The sequence below is a fragment of the Delphinapterus leucas genome, unplaced genomic scaffold (genome assembly GCF_059928025.1).
Source record: "Delphinapterus leucas isolate spDelLeu-1000000601 "Yukka" unplaced genomic scaffold, BTC_Dleu_Yukka2 spDelLeu_asBTCV2_sq25, whole genome shotgun sequence".
In the NCBI taxonomy this organism is placed as follows: domain Eukaryota; kingdom Metazoa; phylum Chordata; class Mammalia; order Artiodactyla; family Monodontidae; genus Delphinapterus; species Delphinapterus leucas.
This window is the reverse complement of record NW_028322234.1, coordinates 17176440-17196195: the sequence shown is the minus strand read 5'-3', so window position 1 is coordinate 17196195 and position 19756 is coordinate 17176440. Positions and strand designations below refer to the sequence as shown.

Sequence of the window (19756 nt, the reverse complement as noted above, 5' to 3'; positions counted from 1 at the left end):
ACCGGGTTCACCAGCTCTGAGCCCTGGGTCCCTGGGTCGGGGTCTGGCGCCCTGGGGAGCGGGGCCCGCCGGGCCCGCCCCCGCCCCCTCTCATCCTCGGGTGCAGCCCGGACGGTGAATAACACTGGGCCTGGCGGCCGGAGCGCCGGGAGGGGACCTGGCTGGGGTGGGCTTGGGGGAGGGGAGCGGGCGGAGGCTCCCGAGAGGGCGCCGGCCACCCCGGCCACCGCCCCTGCCCCTACGGCCCTGGGGTCCCATGGGCGCCCCCTCCCCCAGGAGGCCTCGCGGTCTCCCCGCTGGGCTAGGGGGCGCCCACTGACCCTCATCAGCCCGGGCGGGAGGGGCGTGGCCAGCGCGGGACTGGAGGGGCTGATGGGAGACAGACCGAAAGACACAGAGATTGAGCCAGACACTAGCAGAGACGGGCGCCGGCCGCAGAACGGAGCCCCAGCCCCGTGCTATTTTTAGTCCCCGCCGAACCCCCTCCAGGCCGGGAGGGGACCTCGCCGCCCCTCCCGCGGCCCGGGACCCCGCCCCGTCCCACCCTCTATCTGTGTCCCGCCGCGACGTGGCAGTGCCGGGGTCCTCGGCGTGGTTCTCCCGCTGTGACTCAGTTTCCTCAGGGGCCCCGGAAGCCGCCCTGCTTCCGCTTCCGCACGCCCCCCTCCAGCCCGGTCCGCCGGGACACGACTGCGCGGCTGGCTACCCCTGCACGCCCCATCGACCATCGCCTGCTGAGGACAATTGGCCATCAGGTTAGGGGCGGGGCATGAGAGTGGGCAGGTGTGCCTTGGGTGTATCCTGCGGTGACCCGCCCTGCCGTGGGTGTTTCACCGTGGGCGGTGACAATTGCCAGGTGCTGGGTGTTCCGGGGCATTGGTGAGCCTGGATCCCGTGCCTGGAGTGCTACCGGCCCTGGGCACCTGCGTGTGCCTCTGTGGCCAGTGTGGCGGAGGATGTGCTTTGTGTGTGGGTTTCCCTGGCTCTGTGCCCGGCCATTCCGTGTCCTGTGGTGCCACTACAGCTGCGGAGGGAGCCAGGGTGCTGGCTGTGGCTGTGTGAGCACACGTCCGGTTGGTTGTGTGTCTGTGTGCACACTCGGAGTTGTGCCCATCATTAACCACTGGCCGCCTGGCTTGGGTCCTGTCCCTTCATCACCCATCCGTCCCCCGCTGGTGCTTGGACAGATAAGGAAACTGAGGCTCACAGGGAGGGACCGTGTGAGTCCGGGCCAAGGCTCGGCTCCAACCCTGGCAGGCTGATTGTGATGCCTCTGGGGTGGGGGCCTGGCTGCTGTCACGAACAGGAAAAGTTCCCAGAAATTGAGTCTTGCGGTGGGGGAAGGCAGGGGTGGGCCTGGGGACTGACAGTGGCCCTGCATGTATGCGTTTGTGTCTGTGTGGGCGTCTGTGGCTGCACAAGGGCGTGGAGGGGGTCCACACCCTCAGGCATGCAGGTCTGCATCGGGTAAGGGCAGGAACTGATGCAGAGATTGGCCTGGTCCCTGCACTGTCATGCCAGAGGACATCGTCGTTGGTCACCTGGGCAGCATTAAAGGACCTAGGAAACGTGGAAGTGGGCCAAGGTCACACAGAGCATCAGGGCCCCCACCTGGCTGCCCCATGCACACAGCCAGGAAGCAGGAAGGGTGCACCAGGCGGGGTGGGGATGGGAGGGCACAACGGAGGCAAAGTCTCGGTGGCAGGAGCAGGTCAGGCCTGGGAAGACCAGCCAGAATGCCAGCAGGCGAGTCGGTGTCCTTGTTATCCCCATTTCACAGAGGGGGAAACTGAGACTCAGCAAGGTCGAGCCCCCAGCTGGGCAGTGGCAGATTGCGGGCTCCAGTCCGAGTTTGTCTGAGGTCACCGTCACCCTTGGGGGAGCCTGGGTGGGTCCATGGCGTGAGGACAGGCAGGCCGGGCAGGCCAGGTGGTGGCGTGTCAAGAGGAAGAGGGACTTGTTGAAAGACGGATGGATCACAGGAGCTGGAGGAGAAGAGTGGGGCAGAGGTGATGACGGACCATCAGGCAGAGGAGGGGCCTGGCCCTTGGGAACCAAAGACCACATTCCATGAGAGCCACCATGGTGGGCGGAGGGAGGACCAGCCTGGTGCCCGAGCCCAACCCAGCGCACAGGCCTCTGGGACAGCGGTGGATAGATCCCTCCCAGCCTCACCGAGGGAGGCTGAGGGAGCACTGAAAGTCCATCCTCCAGAGAGGAGCCAAGGACCCGAGAGAGATATTTCTGGAACCCAGGACCCAACCAAATTCCCATCAAAGTTCTGGAACCTCAGCCCCTTGAAACTCTAGATTCTTGGGGCCTTCATCTTCCAGAACTGGGAACTCGTTAGAATTCCAGAACCCTGGACCTTCAAAGTCCAAACCTCCCCACTCTCGGGCCATGGAATCCTGGGTTTGTCCAGCAAATCTGGGGTCCATGTTTCTCTTGAGGCACAGAGAGGGAGAGCAGTTCCCCCAAGGGCCACACCGTGGTGCTTATGGCCCTCGGGCTGGGAAGAGCACAGTCCCCTGCAGGGTGGGGGCCCTGCCAGCCCTCCCGGCCAATGTGGGAGGGGAAGGGAGGCCTCGCCAGGTGCCCCTCTGGCCTGCTTGCCTGGGGAACTTGAGCTGTTCGCTCTCACCTGAACCCCTCGGGGGGACTGGAAACCGCCGGCTGGGGCCAGAGGGAGTGGTGCCAGTTTCCAGCCTCCCCCAGGCCAAAGGCCCTGGGCCACAGGCTTGTTCCCAGACATGGGAGATGAGGCAGACACAGGGTGTATGTCCCCGGGTGCATAAGCGCCCGCGCAAGGGTGGGGAACCAGGGGACCATGAGACCCGGGAGGAGCTGGCGGTCACTCAAGGCTGAGGCAGGGGCAGTGACCGCAGGCACAGCCCCGAGTCCCCAGGAATGTTTAGAAACAGCGCATTACCAGCTCTCAAGGGAGGGAGGGAGCAAGCGCCCCGCCCCAGGGGGAATCCAAGTGCAGGCCAAATCTGAGATGGCAAAGAGCACACCCCTGCCGGGGAGTGGAGGGCTCAGATGGCCGAGCACCGTGGAAAGCCCCCACCCCTCTGGGGTTCAGGTTTCCGTCTCCAGGCCCCGCCCCCATCGAAGTGGCAGTGGCCTTGGCTCTCAGCCTGGAAGGGAAGCTCTGTGGAGCCGGCCAGCAGGAGCTGGATAATTTATGAGGCTCAATAAGGAGCCGCTGAGCTGAATTAATGAGATGGGGAGCGAGGGGGTAGCGGAGCACGCTCACTGCTGGGGCCAGGTCACAGGCATGGGCTCAGGGCTAGCATGAATGGAGCGCCTACGTGGGCTTAGCCCTGGGCACGGACGAAGTCGTTCTCATCATCCACCCCATCTTATAGGAAGGGAGACTGAGACTCAGAGCGGGGACTTGACTCCCCTCGGGGATTGTGGCAAAGTCAGTGTTCGAATCCAGTCTGACCAACTTTTTAGAAAAATTCTATCCCTTTTTTTTTGTTTGTTTGGTGGGTGTGTTTTTTGTTTGGCTGAGCTGCACAGCTTGCAGGATCTTAGTTCCCTGACCAGGGACTGAACCCATGCCCTCGGCAGTGAAAGGTCGGAGTCTTAACCATTGGGCCGCCAGGGAATTCCCCAGAAAAATTCTATCTGTTTTTCATCAAGGAAAATTCCAACGATGGTGACCCTCCACACCCACCTCCCACCAGCCTCCACCTGACTCGCAGGCCTTTGACTCAATTACACACATTTGTATGTAATGAGGCCCGAGTTTAAATCTCAGATCCACCCCGGCTAGGCTGTGTGACTTTGGATTAGTTATTTAACCTCTCTGTGCCTCAGGTTCCCTGCCTTTGCAAAATGGAGATCATAAGAGGACCTTTCTGAGCTTTAACTGCCTGGGCCATCTGTGCCTCCCATGGTCCTGCCTCCCCACCTTTGCCCACTCTGATCCCGCCACCCAGTGCCCCCTCCCTGCCAGCACAAGGATGGCTCGTGGTGTGCGCCCAGGGTGGGGTGCCGGCCCCCTGGGTGACCTTACGCCCTCCCTGCTGTGTCCTTTTGGGGAATAGTTGCGGCATGTGGACTTCTTAGTTGCAGCATGCAGACTTCTTAGTTGTGGCATGTGGACTCTTAGTTGCGGCATGTAACTCTTTAGTTGCGTCATGCATGTGGGATCTAGTTCCCCGACCAGGGATTGAACCCAGGACCCCTGCATTGGGAGCGCGGAGCCTTACCCACTGGACTACCAGGGAAGCCCCTGGAAGCTGGCTTTTGAATGGTCTCATTCTATTTCTACTCGACGTCCCCATATCTGGCTGATTCGTCCACACCCGAGGCAGTCAGACCCATATGTCTCTCCAATTTTCTCCCCCAGCCCCACACAGGGTAGTTTATAGCCCATTACCCTCCTCCTATTGTTTATAGCCCGTCCCTAGGGATCCTGTTGCTCCAAATGACCTGAGTTTTGCTCCCAGATGGAACTGGATTTCTGGGTTTATTTCTTATTAAACAAAAACGGGGGAAAAAAAGAATCTACACGATTCCAACATGTGAGGAAGGCTCTCCCTAAAACACCAATGGGGCCAGGTTTCTCCCACAATTTCACAAGAAATTGTAACCCACAAGGCTGACCTTGGAGCCCACTCGAGAACCAGCGACCTCTGGCCACCAGCCAGCTGCCCTCCCCACACTGGGTGTGTCCTGTTTTACAATAGCTGAAATCTGTTCTGGATTCTGCAGTCCACCAAGGGCTCAGATGGATGACCAGCAGGGAAATGGAAGTTTAGAGAGAAGAAATCATTTGCCTGGGGTCACACAGTGGGTACCAGGGCTGGAGTTCAAACTGGGGCTTCTCAGCCCTTCTCTGAGACCTGGCAAATACTAACTGGTGTCTTTCAGGGTTCCCAGAGGAGACAGAACTGATCCTCACCCTTGAGGGTCACTGAGCCTGGGCAGGACAGGGCTGGAGCTAGTCATAGTAGTAATAGTAATACTTACTGAGTAGGGAGTGAGATAGGTCAGGAAAGGCTTCCTATAGGAGGGGATATTTGAGCTGGGGCATTGAAGGTTGTGTAGGAGTTCACCAGGGCTGCTCAGACTAAAATGCAGAATGAATCACCAGCAAATCTTCTCTTCTGCCACCACCCTCCCCAGGTGTGCCTGAGCCAGTGCCAGTCCACCCCACCTGCAGCCTTGGCCTGATGGGGTGGTGACCCTCCCCACTCCGCTCTGGCGCCATGTGGCCCAATGGCAGTTCTCTGGGACCCTGTTTGCGGCCAACAAACATCACGCTGGAGGAACGGCGCCTGATCGCCTCCCCCTGGTTCGCGGCCTCCTTCTGCCTGGTGGGCCTGGCCTCCAACCTGCTGGCGTTGAGTGTGCTGGTGAGTGCGCGGCAGGGCAGCTCCCATGCGCGATCCTCCTTCCTGACCTTCCTCTGTGGCCTGGTTATCACTGACTTCATGGGGCTGCTGGTCACTGGCACCATCGTGGTGTCCCAGCACGCCGCCCTCTTTGACTGGCAGGCCGTGGACCCCGGTTGCAGCCTCTGCCACTTCATGGGCGTCATCATGGTCTTTTTTGGCCTGTGCCCGCTGCTGCTGGGGGCCGCCATGGCCTCGGAGCGCTACCTGGGCATCACCCGGCCCTTCTCACGGCCCGCAGCCTCCTCGCAGCGCCGGGCTTGGACCACTGTGGGGCTGGTGTGGGCCACCGCGCTGGCGCTGGGCCTGCTGCCCCTGCTGGGTGTAGGTCGCTACACCGTGCAGTACCCGGGCTCCTGGTGCTTCCTCACACTCGGTGCCGAGCCAGGGGATGTGGCCTTCGGTTTGCTCTTCACCCTCCTTGGCAGCCTCTCAGTGGGGCTGTCCTTCCTGCTCAACACGATCAGCGTGGCCACCCTGTGCCACGTCTACCACGGGCAGGAGGCCGCCCAGCAGCGCCCACGGGACTGCGAGGTCGAGATGATGGCTCAGCTCACGGGCATCATGGTGGTGGCCAGCATCTGCTGGATGCCGCTGCTGGTGAGTGGCGGGGGCAGGGGCTGCCGGGGTCTCCCACCCACCCTTGGTGACTGGGCCTCGGTTCCTCCCGAATGAATTCATAACCCTCAGGTTCTTGTCCGCCCAAGAAAATGTGGGCATGACCCCAGTGTTCAAGGGTCCTTCCTTGAGGAACCCATGAGCAAGACACAGATAATCCCAAACTGGGGGCAGGACTGGGGCAGAGGCAGTGTCCTGGGACTGAGATGCCCAGGGAAGGGCTCCCAGGCTCTCCCTGGGATATCAGGGAAGGCTTTCTGGAAGAGGGGCATTGGAGCTGGGGTTTTGAAGGATGAAGAGGAGTTTACCTGCCAGAGAAAAGCAGGGAGGACATTCCAGGTACAATTACTGAATCATTTCTACTTTGTGCCTAGTTCTGGGCTGGACCCTAGCCTTGCACAGATCTTCCCTGAGTCAGGGGAGCTTGCTGAAGTCCTTCCACTGATTGATGTAATTGGCCGCTTGGAGTGGTTATTTTTCCATTTCTGACTGGATGGCCACAAGTCTGGAGACTGGAATCAGATACTTGGTTTCCACCCCACATCCAACAAGGACTTATCATGTGACTCTGGCTACAGGTCAATCTCCAGCCTCAATCTCCTCCAGCCTCAATCTCCCCCTATTATGGGGATGACTAAAAAGGTGCCAGCCTCTCAGAGTGACTGTCAGGATGATGACATGAACTCATTTGTTCATTGGTTCCTTCAACAAACATTTACTGAGCTTTGAGTGTGTTGCTGGCTCTGGTCTAGGCACTGCACAGGGAACAAAACTGACAAAACCGCCTGACTTCCTGGAACTCTTAGGTCGTGGGGAAGACAGAAAATAAACATAGTATATAAATAAGTGAAGTGGTAGATATTAGGAAGTGATAAGGGCTAAAACAAAAGCTAAACCTGTGGGATAGGAAGATTGCAAATTTGGTTTGCTTTGTTTTGCTAAGAATGTTTTCACGTGTGTCAGTGGTGGGAGAAAAAAAGAAAGGAACATAATTTTTTTTGTGATACGTGAAGCTGCAGGCACTGATGGGTCCCAAGGGAGTGGCAGTTACAGGACGATGCTTCCGGCTGAGAAATGTGCTTCTGTTCTGTACCTGGGGTGTCCCTCCCAGGCCTGGTCTCATAGAGCTGAGGCCATTTCTTTTTGTATTTTATTTTATTTATTTTATACAGCAGGTTCTTATTAGTTATCTATTTTATACATATTAGTGTATATATGTCAATCCCAATCTCCCAATTCATCCCACCACCACCGCCCCACCCCGCCACTTTACCCTCTTGGTGTCCATACGTTTACTCTCTACATCTGTGTCGAGCTGAGGCCATTTCTATATTCACTTGTAATTATTATCATTATTATTTATCGAGCAGCATCTAGACGGTGCCTGTGAGCACCTGAGTCAGGTCCCCGCTCTGCCCACAGCCCTCCAGGGCTCCCACCTCCCTCAGGGTAAAAGCCCAAGTCCTCCCTGCCACCCACAAGGCCCTGCACGACCTGCCCCGTCCCCTCCCTGCCCTCCCCTCCTCCCTCTCTCCCCCTCGCTCACTCTGCTCCAGACACATGGACCTCCTGGCTGTTCCTCCAACATGCCAGGCTCAGTCCTGCCCCAGGACCTTTGCACTGGGCTGTACCCTCTGCCTGGAATGCTTTCCCCCACCCCAGATCTCCACATGGATCACTCCCTCACTCCTCCATGTCTTCCCTCAAATGTCACCTTCACCAAGAGGTCCCTGACAAGGATCTGTCTCAGCCTCTTCTTTCTCCCTGCCCTCCAGCCTTGACTCTCTTGAAATACCCAGGATGAGCCCTGCCCTGCTCTGAACCATTGGAACTGAGGCTTTGTAGGATAAATAGAAGTTGAGCTGTTAGGTAAAAACCAGGAAGGCATCCTAGGTAGAATCGTTGAATCATTAAACGATTCCTGGTCCCCTTGGGCAGCAAAGTTTTTCCTAAAAGGCCATATAGTAAGCCCTTTAAACACAGTCTCTGTGACAACGACGCAGCTCTGCTGCTGTGGCATGAAAGCTACATGGAAACAAATGGGCGTGACTGTGCACCAATAGGACTTCATTTACGGACTCTGAAATTTGAATTTCATGTCATTGTCACGTCGCAAAATACGCTTTCTAGGCCACTACCCTGGTGGCCCAGTGGTTAAGACTCCGTGCTTCCACTGCAGGGGGTGTGGGTTCGATCCCTAGTTGAGCATGCTGCGTGACATGGCCAAAAAATAAAAAATAAAAATAAAAATTTTTTTAAATTAAAAAACCCCCAAAATATGCTTTCTAATTTTTTTCTCTCACCATTGACACATGTAAAAACATTCTTAGCAAAACAACAAAACAAACCAAAAAGGCAAAAAAAAAGCAAACAAAGCAAAACAAAAACAGGTGGCAGGCCAGATTTGGCCCATGAGGTAACTCCTGCTCTAAAACCTCCCATAGCTCCCTATTGTCCCAGAAGAAAGGCCCACAGACACTTCCTTCAAACTCACCTGGGAAACTCCTATTCGCCATCTGGTTACCTCTCCCAAGCCCGGTCAGGCTCCTACTCTGGGCTCCAACAGTGCCTCCATCACTGCTAGGTCACCCCCACTCCCACCGCCAAGCTGCAACCACCTGGTCACATGTCCTAATGGGGCTGTGAGCCTGTGAACCTGTGCAAGTGGGACCTGGGTCTGTCTTGGCCACTGCAGTGTCCCCAGAATTGCCCAGCACACTCTAGGTGCTCAGGAAACAATTTTAAAATAATAATTTTGGGGGAATTTCCTAGCGGTCCAGTGGTTAGGACTCTGCACTTACACTGCTGAGGGCACAGGTTCAATCCCTGGTCAGGGAACTAAGGTTCCGCAAGCTGTATGGTGCAGCCAAAAAAAAAAGAAAAAATTTATTTTAATATAATACATGCAATACAATATGAATATAATTATATTAAATATAGTATAAATTTGATTATAATTATGAAATATAATAATTATAATTAATTATATTAGATTAGAATTAATAATTATATCAATCATTATATAATTTTTAAATACTGTATAACATATAGCTATAATTACATATTATTATTTAATATTTAACAATTATATCAATCATTATATAATATATAGTTATATATTATACAACTGTTAAATACTATATAACATATAACTATAGTTATATATTATTCATTCATACTTAATAATATATCAATCATATAATATATATTATGTAATTGTTAAATACTGTATAACATATAGCTATAATTACATGTTATTAATTAATACTTAATAATTATATCAATCATTATGTAATGTATAGTCACATCCTTATAATTATGTTATATATTATATAATTACATATATAACTTTAAATACTATATAATATATATAGCATAACTATATATAATAGTTATAATTAACAATATATTAATTATTAGGTAACTATATTCTATGATAATCTGTAAATACCTTATTACATTATATATTGTATAATATTAAATATAAAATCCAATATTTAATAAAATATATTAAAGTGATTTAATATAAGAATTTAACAAACATTATTTAACATAAAATTTTATAAACTATAAATTTTAATATAATATAAACTGACTTAAAATAAACAGCATAAAATTTAATTATTTAATATACAATTTTATACCATAATTTGATATTATATTATAAAATTTGTATAAAATATAAATGTTTGATAGAATAATAAAACTGGCAGTCGCAGTGATTCCACCTGCTCGCACCTGCAAGTCCTCTTGTCCACCACGTTTAATTGTGCCCAGGAGAGGAGCAGGAAAAGTGTGCTATTTTTTGGCCACATCAGCTGAAGCTCAGAGAGGTCAGGCAGCTCTCCCGGGGTCACACAGCACCTCGGGGACAAAATCAGCACGGGATCTCGGTGGATGGCAGGTGGCCCGGGCAGGTACTGGTGGAGGGCAGGGCTGGTGGCCGGCCTGGCCCCCGGCTGACCGCTCTGGCCACACGCACACACACCCCTCCCCGCGCAGGTCTTTATCGCCCAGACGGTGCTGCGGAGCCCGCCTGCCATGAGCCCGACTGGGCAGCTGTCCCGAGCCACCGAGAAGCAGCTGCTTATCTACCTGCGCGTGGCCACCTGGAACCAGATCCTCGACCCCTGGGTGTACATCCTGTTTCGCCGGGCGGTGATCCGGCGCCTCCACCCTCGCCTCAGTACCCGGCCCAGGTCGCTCTCCCTGCAACCCCAGCTCACCCGCAGGTCCACGATGCAGTAGGGCCAGGGCTGGACGTCGGGGGCAGCTCTGGAAGGACAGAGCACCCTGCCAGCATGTCCCCCATCTAAACTTTGTCCTCCCTGTCAGTCGCATCTGCCTGTTCAGAAGTCCAGGAGCCAGGAGTGCAGGATGGACAGTTTGAGTGGCAGGATTGTGTGCTGTCTTCCATCATCCCTGGGGACCCTCCAACTCTTCCCTGACCCCCCTTTCCAAAGCCCCTCCCCTCTCTCCGCCCCCTCCCCACTCAGAGGCCCCTCCCAATCCCAGGAAGGGTGTGGGCAATGCTGGGATGGTGTCTGGAGGAAAGCAGACTTGTAAGCCTCCCCTTGCAGAAATCCTCCAGAAATGGGGGACTCTGACCCCCTCTGACCCCTGAATATGACCTACTTACTGGGGTACAGTTGATTCCCTTTGACAGCCCAATTTGAGAAGGCTCTGTCTAGAAAAGGTTGAATGAGAACGGGCAAGAGACTCCCTCTCTTGCCAAAATATAATCTCTTTTGGCTCTGAAATCGTCAATTATTGAAGTTTCTTGTATCAATATTCCTATCCAACCGTGTGGCAGCCGAGCAGGACTGGGGGGCTGTGGAAGCCCCAAGAGGTTGGGCTGGCTTCCAGCTCCTCTCCCCATTTCCTTTATTGAGTCTTCCCTAAGCACTTTACAGCTTGGATCTCCTGGAAGCCTCCCTACAGCCCCTAGGAGAGGGTTCTGGGATTAAACCCATTTTGCAGGTGAGGAAAAGAGAGGGCAAGACACACAGAGACCATGGCGTACACGCCTGCTTCCTCCAGGGCAGATGGGATGCACTCCCTCATAAGCTTGTGGTTTAGCCATCTATTCACTCAGCCCTTCAGACTCCCCATGCCTTGAACAAGCAGCTCCTGGCCCATAGTAGGTGCTCAGTAAAGGCAGACAGAATGGCCGAACGACTGAGTTTGTCTAGAGCACCGTGTGTCTGCAGGTCCATGAGCACCTGCACACTTGGCACTTAACAATGCGCCTGGCACATCGTAGCCACGTAAGAAGCATCTAGTGCTGTCATGTCAGCCCCCCAGACCCTCACGCCTGCCCCTTCCTCTGCTCTCCCCCAAACACCCCCCAAAAATGACACACAGGGCTGCAGGGGTGGGAGGTGCCTTTATTCCCCATGAGCCCTCGAGGTACATGAGGGGGAAACCGCCTCCTGCCCCAACTTCCCCCCCCCCGCCCGCCGCCTCACCCCGCCTCCCCTCCACAGACCTGGGATCTGCTTACAGCTCCCAGAGTCAGGCCCGGGTGAAACCAAAGCCCCTGTGTCCACCCTCCCTCACCCCCCCCACACCCCGCCTGTGGGGGAATGAGGTCACCTGCTGCTTCTGGGGGACCCAGGCTGGGAGGGGCAGGAGAGGGGAGGGGGGCCACAAGTATGTCACCCCCAAGCTATAGCCCCCCATGGTAGGGGAGGGGCTCTGACGCCGGCGGAGCTGGCCCTGGCTCCCTGAGCTCGGGGGAGGGGGCAGGCCCCTGAGCTGAGGGTTCAGGGGGCTGGGAATGCAGGAGGGCCGCCCTGGTGGCAGAACTAGGGATGACAGATTTGGTGGGTGGGGTGGACTTCTGGGGTCTCAGCTGGGGCTTGGGGGGAAGGGCTGGTTTCTGCGGGACGGAGGGGGACCACGGCCGTGGGAACAGGGCAGAAGTGGATGGGCTTCGGCCTGGGCCAGTATCGGCCTGGGCTCCTTGAACCCGATCATGGGACTGAGGGTGAGAGACCCTCCTAGGACCTGTAGGTGGGGCTCTGAGTGGTGGGCCTGGGTGTTGAGGTCGGGCTGGGGGAGTGGGATCAGCCTGGGTTCTGTGGTCAAGGCCAGGGGTTGGTGGGCGGAGCCCATTTCTAGAGCTGAGATGTATTCTTGAGCTGGTCTGGCTTCTGGAGCTGGATTGGGTTTCAGAAAGAGATTCGGTTCTGGAACTAAGGTGGATTCCAGAGCTGGGCTGGGTTCTTGAACTGGTCTGGGTTTCAGAGCTGTGGTGAGTCTCAGATCTGAACTGAGTTCTAGAGCTGAACTGGGTTCTGGAGCTGAGCTGGGCTCCAGAGCTGGGCTGAATTCTTGCACTGGTCTGGGTCCCAGAGCTGGGCTGGGTCTCAGAGTTGAGCTGGGTTCCAGAACTGGTCTGCGTTCTGGAGCTGGTTTCGGTTCCAGAAATGAGGTGGACTCCAGAGAGGGGCTGCATTATTGCACTGGGCTGGGTCTCAGAGTTGAGCTGGGTTCCAGAGCTGGTCTGCGTTCCGGAGCTGGGTTGGGTTCCAGAACTGGGCTGTATTCTTGAACTGGTCTGGGTCCCAGAGCTGGGCTGGGCTGTAGAGATGAGCTGAGTTCCAGAGCTGGTCTGTCTCCCAAAGTCCGGCTCAATACCAGAGTTGCCTGGGGGTGTGGTCTGGAGTTGGTTTCTAGAGCTTGGCAGGGTTTCTGAGATGAGCTGGGTCCCAGAGGTGTTTTGAGTTCCCAGGCAGGTCTGGGTCCTGGAGCTGGGCCTGCTCTCAGAGCTTGACAGAGCTGTGGAGCTTAAGTCTGTTGCTGCATTGGTCTGGGTCCCAGGCCCAGACTTTAGCTGGACTCTGGAACTCAAGTAGGTCTCAGCAATTGACTGTGTTTTAGAGCTGGATGGGATTTCAGAGCCAGCCTGTGCTCTAGAACTGAGCTGAGTTCTGGAGCTGGGTGGGGTGCCTGAGCTGGACTGAACTCTGGAAATTGGCCAAGCCTTGAAGTCTGTCTGGGTCCCAGAGCTGGATGACGTTCTAGAGCCGCTCTGTGTTCTGCAGTGAGGGCGGGTCTTGGCATCAAGTGGAGCTCTGGAGGCGGGCCTTGCCCCAGAGATGGATGGGGGTCCAGAGCTTGTCTGAATTCTGGAGACAGGCCTGCTTGTTGCACTAGTCTGGGGTATAGAGCTGGGCTCAGTCTCTGAGCTGGATTCATCATTGGAGCTGGGCTGGGCCCTAGTATCGGGGTGGGGTCTGGGCCTGGACTGCCCTGCAGCGTGCATCTGGGCTCCTGAGCTGGTCTGGGCATGAGAATAGGGTTGCGTTTCGGAACTGTCTTTGAATCCTGAGCTGACATGGCTTCTGTAACTGGGCTGCTTCTTGAGTCTCACCTGGGTTCCAGAACTAACTGGCGTTTCTGAGCTGGACCAGGTGTCCAGGTACAACTGGGTCATGGAGCTGTCTTGCGTTCCAGAGTTGGGTCGAGTTTTAAGGCAGGGCTGGGTCATAAAGCTGGCCTGACTTTCAGAACTAGGATTGATTTCAGAGCCGGGGTGGCTCTTAAAACTTGTCTGGGTTCCCAAACTTGACTTTATATCAGAGCTCAGCTTAGCCTCAGAGCTGTCCTGGGTTCTAGAGGAGAGCTGGGTTCTGGAGCTGGGTTGCATCTCAGAACTGGCTTGGGTTCTAGTGATGAACTGGGCCTCAGAGCTGGCCTTGGTTCCAGAGCAGGGCTTGGTCTCAGAGCTGGGCTTGGTCTCAAAACTGGTATGGGTTCTAGAGGTGAACGTGGTCTCAGAGCTGGCCTTGGCTCTAGAGGGGAGCTTGGTCTCCGAGCTGAGCTGGGTTCTAGAGCAGGGCTGGGTCTCAGATCTGGGCTTGGTCTCTGAGCTGTCCTGGGTTCTAGAGGAGAACTGGGTTCTGGAGCTGGGTTGCATCTCAGAACTGGCTTGGGTTCTAGTGATGAATTGGGCCTCAGAGCTGTCCTGGGTTCCAGAGCAGGGCTTGGTCTCAGAGCTGGGCTTGGTCTCAAAACTGGTATGGGTTCTAGAGGTGAACGTGGTCTCAGAGCTGGCCTTGGCTCTAGAGGGGAGCTTGGTCTCCGAGCTGAGCTGGGTTCTAGAGCAGGGCTGGGTCTCAGATCTGGGCTTGGTCTCTGAGCTGTCCTGGGTTCTAGAGGAGAACTGGGTTCTGGAGCTGGGTTGCATCTCAGAACTGGCTTGGGTTCTAGTGATGAATTGGGCCTCAGAGCTGTCCTGGGTTCCAGAGCAGGGCTTGGTCTCAGAGCTGGGCTTGGTCTCAAAACTGGTATGGGTTCTAGAGGTGAACGTGGTCTCAGAGCTGGCCTTGGCTCTAGAGGGGAGCTTGGTCTCCGAGCTGAACTGGGTTCTAGGGGAGGGCTGGGTCTCAGACCTGGGCTTGGTCTCTGAGCTGGGCTGGGTTCTAGAGCAGGGCTGGGTCTCAGGGCTGCTCTTGGTCTCAAAACTAGTATGGGTTCTAGAGGTGAATTTGGTCTCAGATCTGGGCTTGGTCTCCGAGCTGAGCTGGGTTCTAGAGCATGGCCGAGTCTCAGGGCTGGGCTCAGTCTCAAAACTGGTGTGGGTTCTAGAGGTGATACCAGTCTCAGATCTGGGCTTGGACTCTGAGCTGGGCTGGGCTCTAGAGCAGGGCTGGGTCTCAGATCTGGGCTTCTGGACTCCAGAGCAGGGCTGGGCTTGGGGAACTGGCCGGGAGGGCTGGGACAGGGGGCTGGGCTCCGGGCTGGGGCTGCGCTCGGCCCCGGGGCAGACTAGCCACAGGCCTCCCTGGCCTCGCCGATGGCGGCCCACACCTCCACCACAAACTCGTCCGGGAAGGCGAACTCGCCCAAAACGGAGTCTAAATGGCGTGCAAACTCCTGGACACTCACTGTCTTCTTGGATGTCTCCACCATGGTGGACGCTGCAGGCCGAGCCGAGGGGAAGTGGGTGAGGGCGCTCCCTGGGGGGACGCCAGCTTCCCCTGGGACCCTTGCCTCCTCCCCATGGGCTGTCCTCCCCCCAGGGTCCACCCGGCTTACCCTGGCCCCTTACCCAGCTCTGGGTCCCGAATGCCCATGTAGCTCTCCAGCAGGTCATCCACCCTCCGAGATGCCTCCTCCTCAAATTCACTAGGCTGGGGTCGTAGGGAGCAAAGCAGAGGGTCAGAAGCCTGGGATCACTCCAGCCCAGCCCCCTCCCCAGTCCCCCACCCCTTAGGTGACAGCAGACTGGGACCACACATTAGTCAATGCTTCTGGTCCCACCATTACTGCCCTGACTGACAAGGGCCCACTTTGCAGGTAGGGAAACTGAGGCTGGGCAAAGGAGAGGGTCTTACCCAAGGTCATGCTGAGTCAGCGATAGAACTCTAGGTGCAAGAGACCCTGATGTCCACCCTTCTCCCCTCCACTCACCACTTCCTCCACAGTGGCGGCCCCCCCAGACCGAAGCCGCAGGGTCTCCCTCCCACTGCTGACTTTTGCCTCCGTGGGGCATTTGCTGCTCCGGCTCCTCTGGCCGATCATATCTGGAGGGGACAGAGTGGAGGAGGTGCATGTGTTCTGGGCAGATCCATATCTTCCTAAACACTCAGAAGCCACCAGCTGAGCCTTTCTAGAACATTCCTACCGTTCAAAGTCCTCCTTATGTCCATGGGTGAATCCTCAGGGACCATACTTGAGAATCCTTTCTTCCCTCAAATTTCCCTCCTCCTCTCAACATGACTTTCTCTAGAAGAGACTGCTTAAGATTCTCCTTGTGCCCAGAGGATCAATCTAGAAAGCTCCTTGCTCTAGAATTGGCTCTTCCTAACCTGCTCACGGCTCTCAGAGTTCACTGTCCTGCTCCAGGGCAGATCTAGGACCCCATCCTGTCACACTCTCCTGGGACCTCCCTCCAGATGGGCCAGGGCACCTTTAGAACCTCTTGTTCTGGGACAGGGTGACTCAAAGGGGCAGTCCATGATGAGATAAGAAGGCTGTGCCAGAATGGAAATTAGCATCCTGCTTCCTTCCTTGAGAAAGTCTACTTATGGAAAACAATTGTCTGCTGAACTAAACAAGGTGATCTACATTCTAGATCAAGGTTCTCAACCCAGCTGGCACGGGGGGCGGGGGGGGGGAGGAGTGTGATTTTGCCACCCCCCCCCGTGACATTGACAATACCTAGAGACGCTTTTGATTGTTACAACTCAGGGGAGACACTGGCACCTGTTAGGTCGAACCTGACAGTGCCCAAGACCGCCCCACAACAATCATCCAGCCCCAGATGTGAATAGTGCTGAGGTTAAGAATCCTTCTTCGACGGGGACCTCCTTATCTCATCCATGGACCAGTCACAGACTTCTCTTTGAAAAGCTGCATTCTAAAGCTCCCTTTGAGAGTCACTTTCAAGAACTCACCAGAGCCTCATAGCAGTACTTTAAAAGCTCCCAGACCAGCTACAAAATAGATCCAGATACCTCCTCACCCTTTCCCAATCTTCCCAAGCCTCCCCCGACCCCCATGCCCAGACCAACTCTATGACAATCTAGAAATGACCCTCCTGTTCCTCATACAGTGCCAGAAGCTCCCTGTCCTGTCACCAGAGGCACCTAGAACCTTCCATCCTGTCCCATCCCCCCACCCTTTGCCACCCGGTGCATGCAGAGGACCAATTTCTGGAAGAGCTTCCCCACCACCCCCCACCAGCCTGCCCCCTGGGCCCCAGGTGGCCCTCACCGAAAGCTCTCTTGGGCTGAACCAGGCGCAGGGTGAAAGGCTGCGACTTGGGCAGCTCCCGGAGCATCTTGGCCACCTCGTAGTGGCGGCAGCCAACGATTGAGTGGTCGTTGATGGCCTCAATGCTGTCGCCCACGCACACTGCCTCGATCCGGTTGATGATGCTGCCTTCCTTGATCCTCTGCAGGGACCCAGAGTCACTCACAGGGCCACCCCAGCGGCCCCTCTTAGGTCCTGTTCACACCAGAGAGGGGCAGAGAGGGGCACCCGGGAAGCCACCCGCCCCCACGGGCACCTTGATGAAGGCATAGCCAGCCCCGTTGTCAGTGATGGTCAGTCCCAGGGCGTCCTCGGTCTTAGTGACCTCCACCTCTTTGGTCTCGCCGCGCACGTGGGCAAAGATAAAGTCCTCCAACCCTATCTGGCCGCCTAGGAGTTTCTGCATGTCCACTTTGTGGCTGTTTAGGGTACAGAATAAGATCTGTCCCGAGGGGAGGGGGAACCCAAAATTAATGACAGACCTCATTCATCCCCCACCGTCTGCGCAGAACAACCGGGGGTTGGGCTCAGGGGCCTGATAGGGAAACCGAGGCGCAAAGAGGCACGAAACTGACCCCAGTCATCCCCTACCAGGATCGCAGTCACGTGTAATGGCAGAGTATGGGATCCTCTCAGAATGGGGTGGGAGGCGAGGAGACTGGGACCCCCAGAATGGGGAGCAGGGTGAGAAGGAGACTTAGGGCAGGAGGACGCCCCTCTCCCACCCCCCCAGACTTCCCCTTTTAACCCTTCGTTGCCCTGTCACCCCCATCTTTTAAAACTGTTCTAAATCTGCTGGCGCCCCCTCGGGGCTGCGAGGCGCACTTACAACCCAGCCCCTGACCCCTCGCGGCCTCGGACTTCTCACCTGAAAGGGGGCTGCCTGGAACCACAGCCCCTCAGCCGCGCCCAGGAAACATAGGCGCTTCCCTGAGAGCTGGGGTCCACTCCTAGCTGGGTCAGCCCAGTGTTTTCCTGGACGAACTAGGCATCCGTTAACCCTAAGACGTGCGCATGTTTTGCGCAGGGGGTCCACCGGGTACGGACACCCCAGGATCTGAGAGGTGCGTCTCTGAGATCCGGAGATCGGGTCCCCTCCATCCGAAGATGGGCGTTCTGGGGCCCCAGTCCCGGCGTCCAGGGTCCACCCCTACCCCCGGTCAGCCGGTGGGCCTCGGGTGCTGGGGGTCCGCGGGCCTCACCTCGGTGGGCGCGATCCCGAAGGCCTCGGCGATCTTGGCGTAAAGCTCACGGACGTTGGTGAAGCCCTCGATCTTGCCCGTGGGGCTGCCGTGAGCCAGCTGCGTGCGGAAGATGAGGCGCGGGCGGGCTCGGGGCGCGGCCGGGGTGGGGGACGCAGCCGGGGGCTCGGCGGGCGAGGGCGGGGGCGCGGGCAGGCGTGGGGCCTCGGCCCCCCGGGCCTCGCGGACCGCTGTGGTCTCCATGGCAGGAGGAGCTCGGCCACCGGGGCCACGGCCACAGCCGCCGGATCCGCCGCTTCCTGCAGCCTCCCCTCCCCCGGCCCAAGGAGCGACAGCCGAGCCGCCGGGGTAAGGGGATCCGGGAACCCGAGCCTCCCGGGAAGGCGACACCGCGGAGTGCGGGGGTGTGGGGGGGAGGGCAGGGGGGCGGGGGGGCTTGCCCCAGGTGTGCCGGCCTTGCCAGGGCCAGCTGTGGACTCTCCGGGGAGCGGGAAAAATAAGGATCACAAATAAGGATGGGGCAGCCGTGGGTGCCCGGGCGCTTGCTCTCTGCTGGGCGCACTCATTTAATCCTTGCAACCACCATAAGAGGTGGGGAGGACGCTTACCCTGGTATAAACTGAGCCACAACGTGTCCATCCTCTGCCCACAGCCCTCCAGGGCTCCCACCTCCCTCGGGGTAAAAACTCAAGTCCTCCCCTCCGTGCACAAGGCCCTGCACAACCTGCCCCGTCCCCTGCCTGCCCTCCCCACCTCCCTCTCTCCCCCTTGCTCACTCTGCTCCAGACACACGGACCTCCTTGCTGTTCATTCAACACACCAAGCACTATCCTGCCCCAGGGACTTTGCACAGGCTGTGCCCCTACACTTGGAACATCTTCTCCCAGATCTCCAAGTGGTTCACTCCCTCACTTCCTTCGGCTCTTGGCTCAGCTGTCACCTCCTATCACCACCTCCCAATCTCTCTTTCTGGCTTTTTTCCTCCCTAGCACTGAGCACGACCTGACATAGCAAATAGTTTATTTATTCATCTTGTGTTTCCTCTGTCTCCTCAACTGGGATGTCAGTTTCAGGAGGGCAGGAGTTCTGGTCTCTTTCATCCCCTGCTGTATCCTGGCACACAGTGGGCACACTGGGTTACAGATAAAGAAGGAAGTTCTGGGCACCAGGAGGCGGCTCTCAGAATCCCCTGGGAACACATCATCTAGGCATCACCAACAGGAACGATGGTTGGCTCAATAAACAGCAGTGGAATGCCATATAGCAGCTCCAAAGAGAGGCCTTTTGCCTTGGATGAATCTCAGAAACCAAGCATCGATGAAAACAGGCAAGTTGCAGAAGGCTTTGGACGATGTAAGAAAATTTATGTAAAGTTTAAAAACGTGCAAAATGGGATACACACTATAGCACAGATGAACCTTGGAAACATGATGCTCATTGAAAGAAGCCAGATTACAAAGGCCACATAGCGTGTGATGCCGTTTAGATGAAGTGTCCAGAAGAGGCAAATCCATGGAGACGGAAAGTGGATTCGTGGTTGCCTGGGGCTGGGGGAGGGGAGGATGGGGAGTGATGGCTAATGGGAGGGGAGGTTTGTTTTGGGGGTGATGAAAATGTCCTGGAATTAAGTTGGGCTGGTGGTTGCACAACTTCGTGATTAAACTAGAAACCACAGAGTCGTCTACTTTCGAACCTTTAGAAAACGAACCAAAAAAAAATCCATCAAGATGGTACTCTTGTGGGAAGACATCCTTTTGTGCTAAA

General features: G+C 55.9%; 2 protein-coding genes across 3 annotated transcripts; one reads left to right on the top strand and one right to left on the bottom strand.

The window, feature by feature from the left end:
• Positions 1 to 365: 365 nt before the first annotated feature.
• Positions 366 to 10417, top strand: TBXA2R (thromboxane A2 receptor). The gene is made up of 3 exons (XM_022557325.2): positions 366 to 755; positions 5140 to 6008; positions 10029 to 10417. Exons 2-3 carry the CDS (start codon positions 5223 to 5225, stop codon positions 10272 to 10274), a joined length of 1032 nt encoding a protein of 343 aa, XP_022413033.1. The 5' UTR covers positions 366 to 755; positions 5140 to 5222; the 3' UTR covers positions 10275 to 10417.
• Positions 9657 to 18303, bottom strand: GIPC3 (GIPC PDZ domain containing family member 3). 2 transcript variants are annotated; one of them, XM_089905696.1, is made up of 6 exons: positions 17047 to 17783; positions 16752 to 16932; positions 15447 to 15559; positions 15072 to 15166; positions 11711 to 14953; positions 9657 to 11675 (listed from the first exon to the last, which is right to left on the bottom strand). In XM_089905696.1, exons 1-6 carry the CDS (start codon positions 17275 to 17277, stop codon positions 11618 to 11620), a joined length of 3921 nt encoding a protein of 1306 aa, XP_089761822.1. In that variant the 5' UTR covers positions 17278 to 17783; the 3' UTR covers positions 9657 to 11617. The 2 variants fall into 2 exon arrangements, with proteins under 2 accessions (XP_089761822.1, XP_022413034.1); XM_022557326.3 differs by lacking the exon at positions 9657 to 11675 and adding an exon at positions 17993 to 18303 and having other exon boundaries at positions 14695 to 14953; positions 15085 to 15166; positions 17047 to 17232.
• Between the last annotated feature and the right edge of the window lie 1453 nt (positions 18304 to 19756).

Excerpts from the sequence above, each read along its gene's own strand:
- TBXA2R (XM_022557325.2), top strand. The coding sequence starts at position 5,223 with ATGTGGCCCAATGGCAGTTCTCTGGGACCCTGTTTGCGGCCAACAAAC. Across the intron at positions 6,009-10,028 it reads TCTGCTGGATGCCGCTGCTG|GTCTTTATCGCCCAGACGGT; the intron begins GTGAGTGGCGGG and ends CTCCCCGCGCAG.
- GIPC3 (XM_089905696.1), bottom strand. The coding sequence starts at position 17,277 with ATGAGGTCTGTCATTAATTTTGGGTTCCCCCTCCCCTCGGGACAGATC. Across the intron at positions 15,167-15,446 it reads CCGCCACTGTGGAGGAAGTG|CCTAGTGAATTTGAGGAGGA; the intron begins GTGAGTGGAGGG and ends CTACGACCCCAG. Across the intron at positions 14,954-15,071 it reads GAGCTGGGTAAGGGGCCAGG|CGTCCACCATGGTGGAGACA; the intron begins GTAAGCCGGGTG and ends CTCGGCCTGCAG.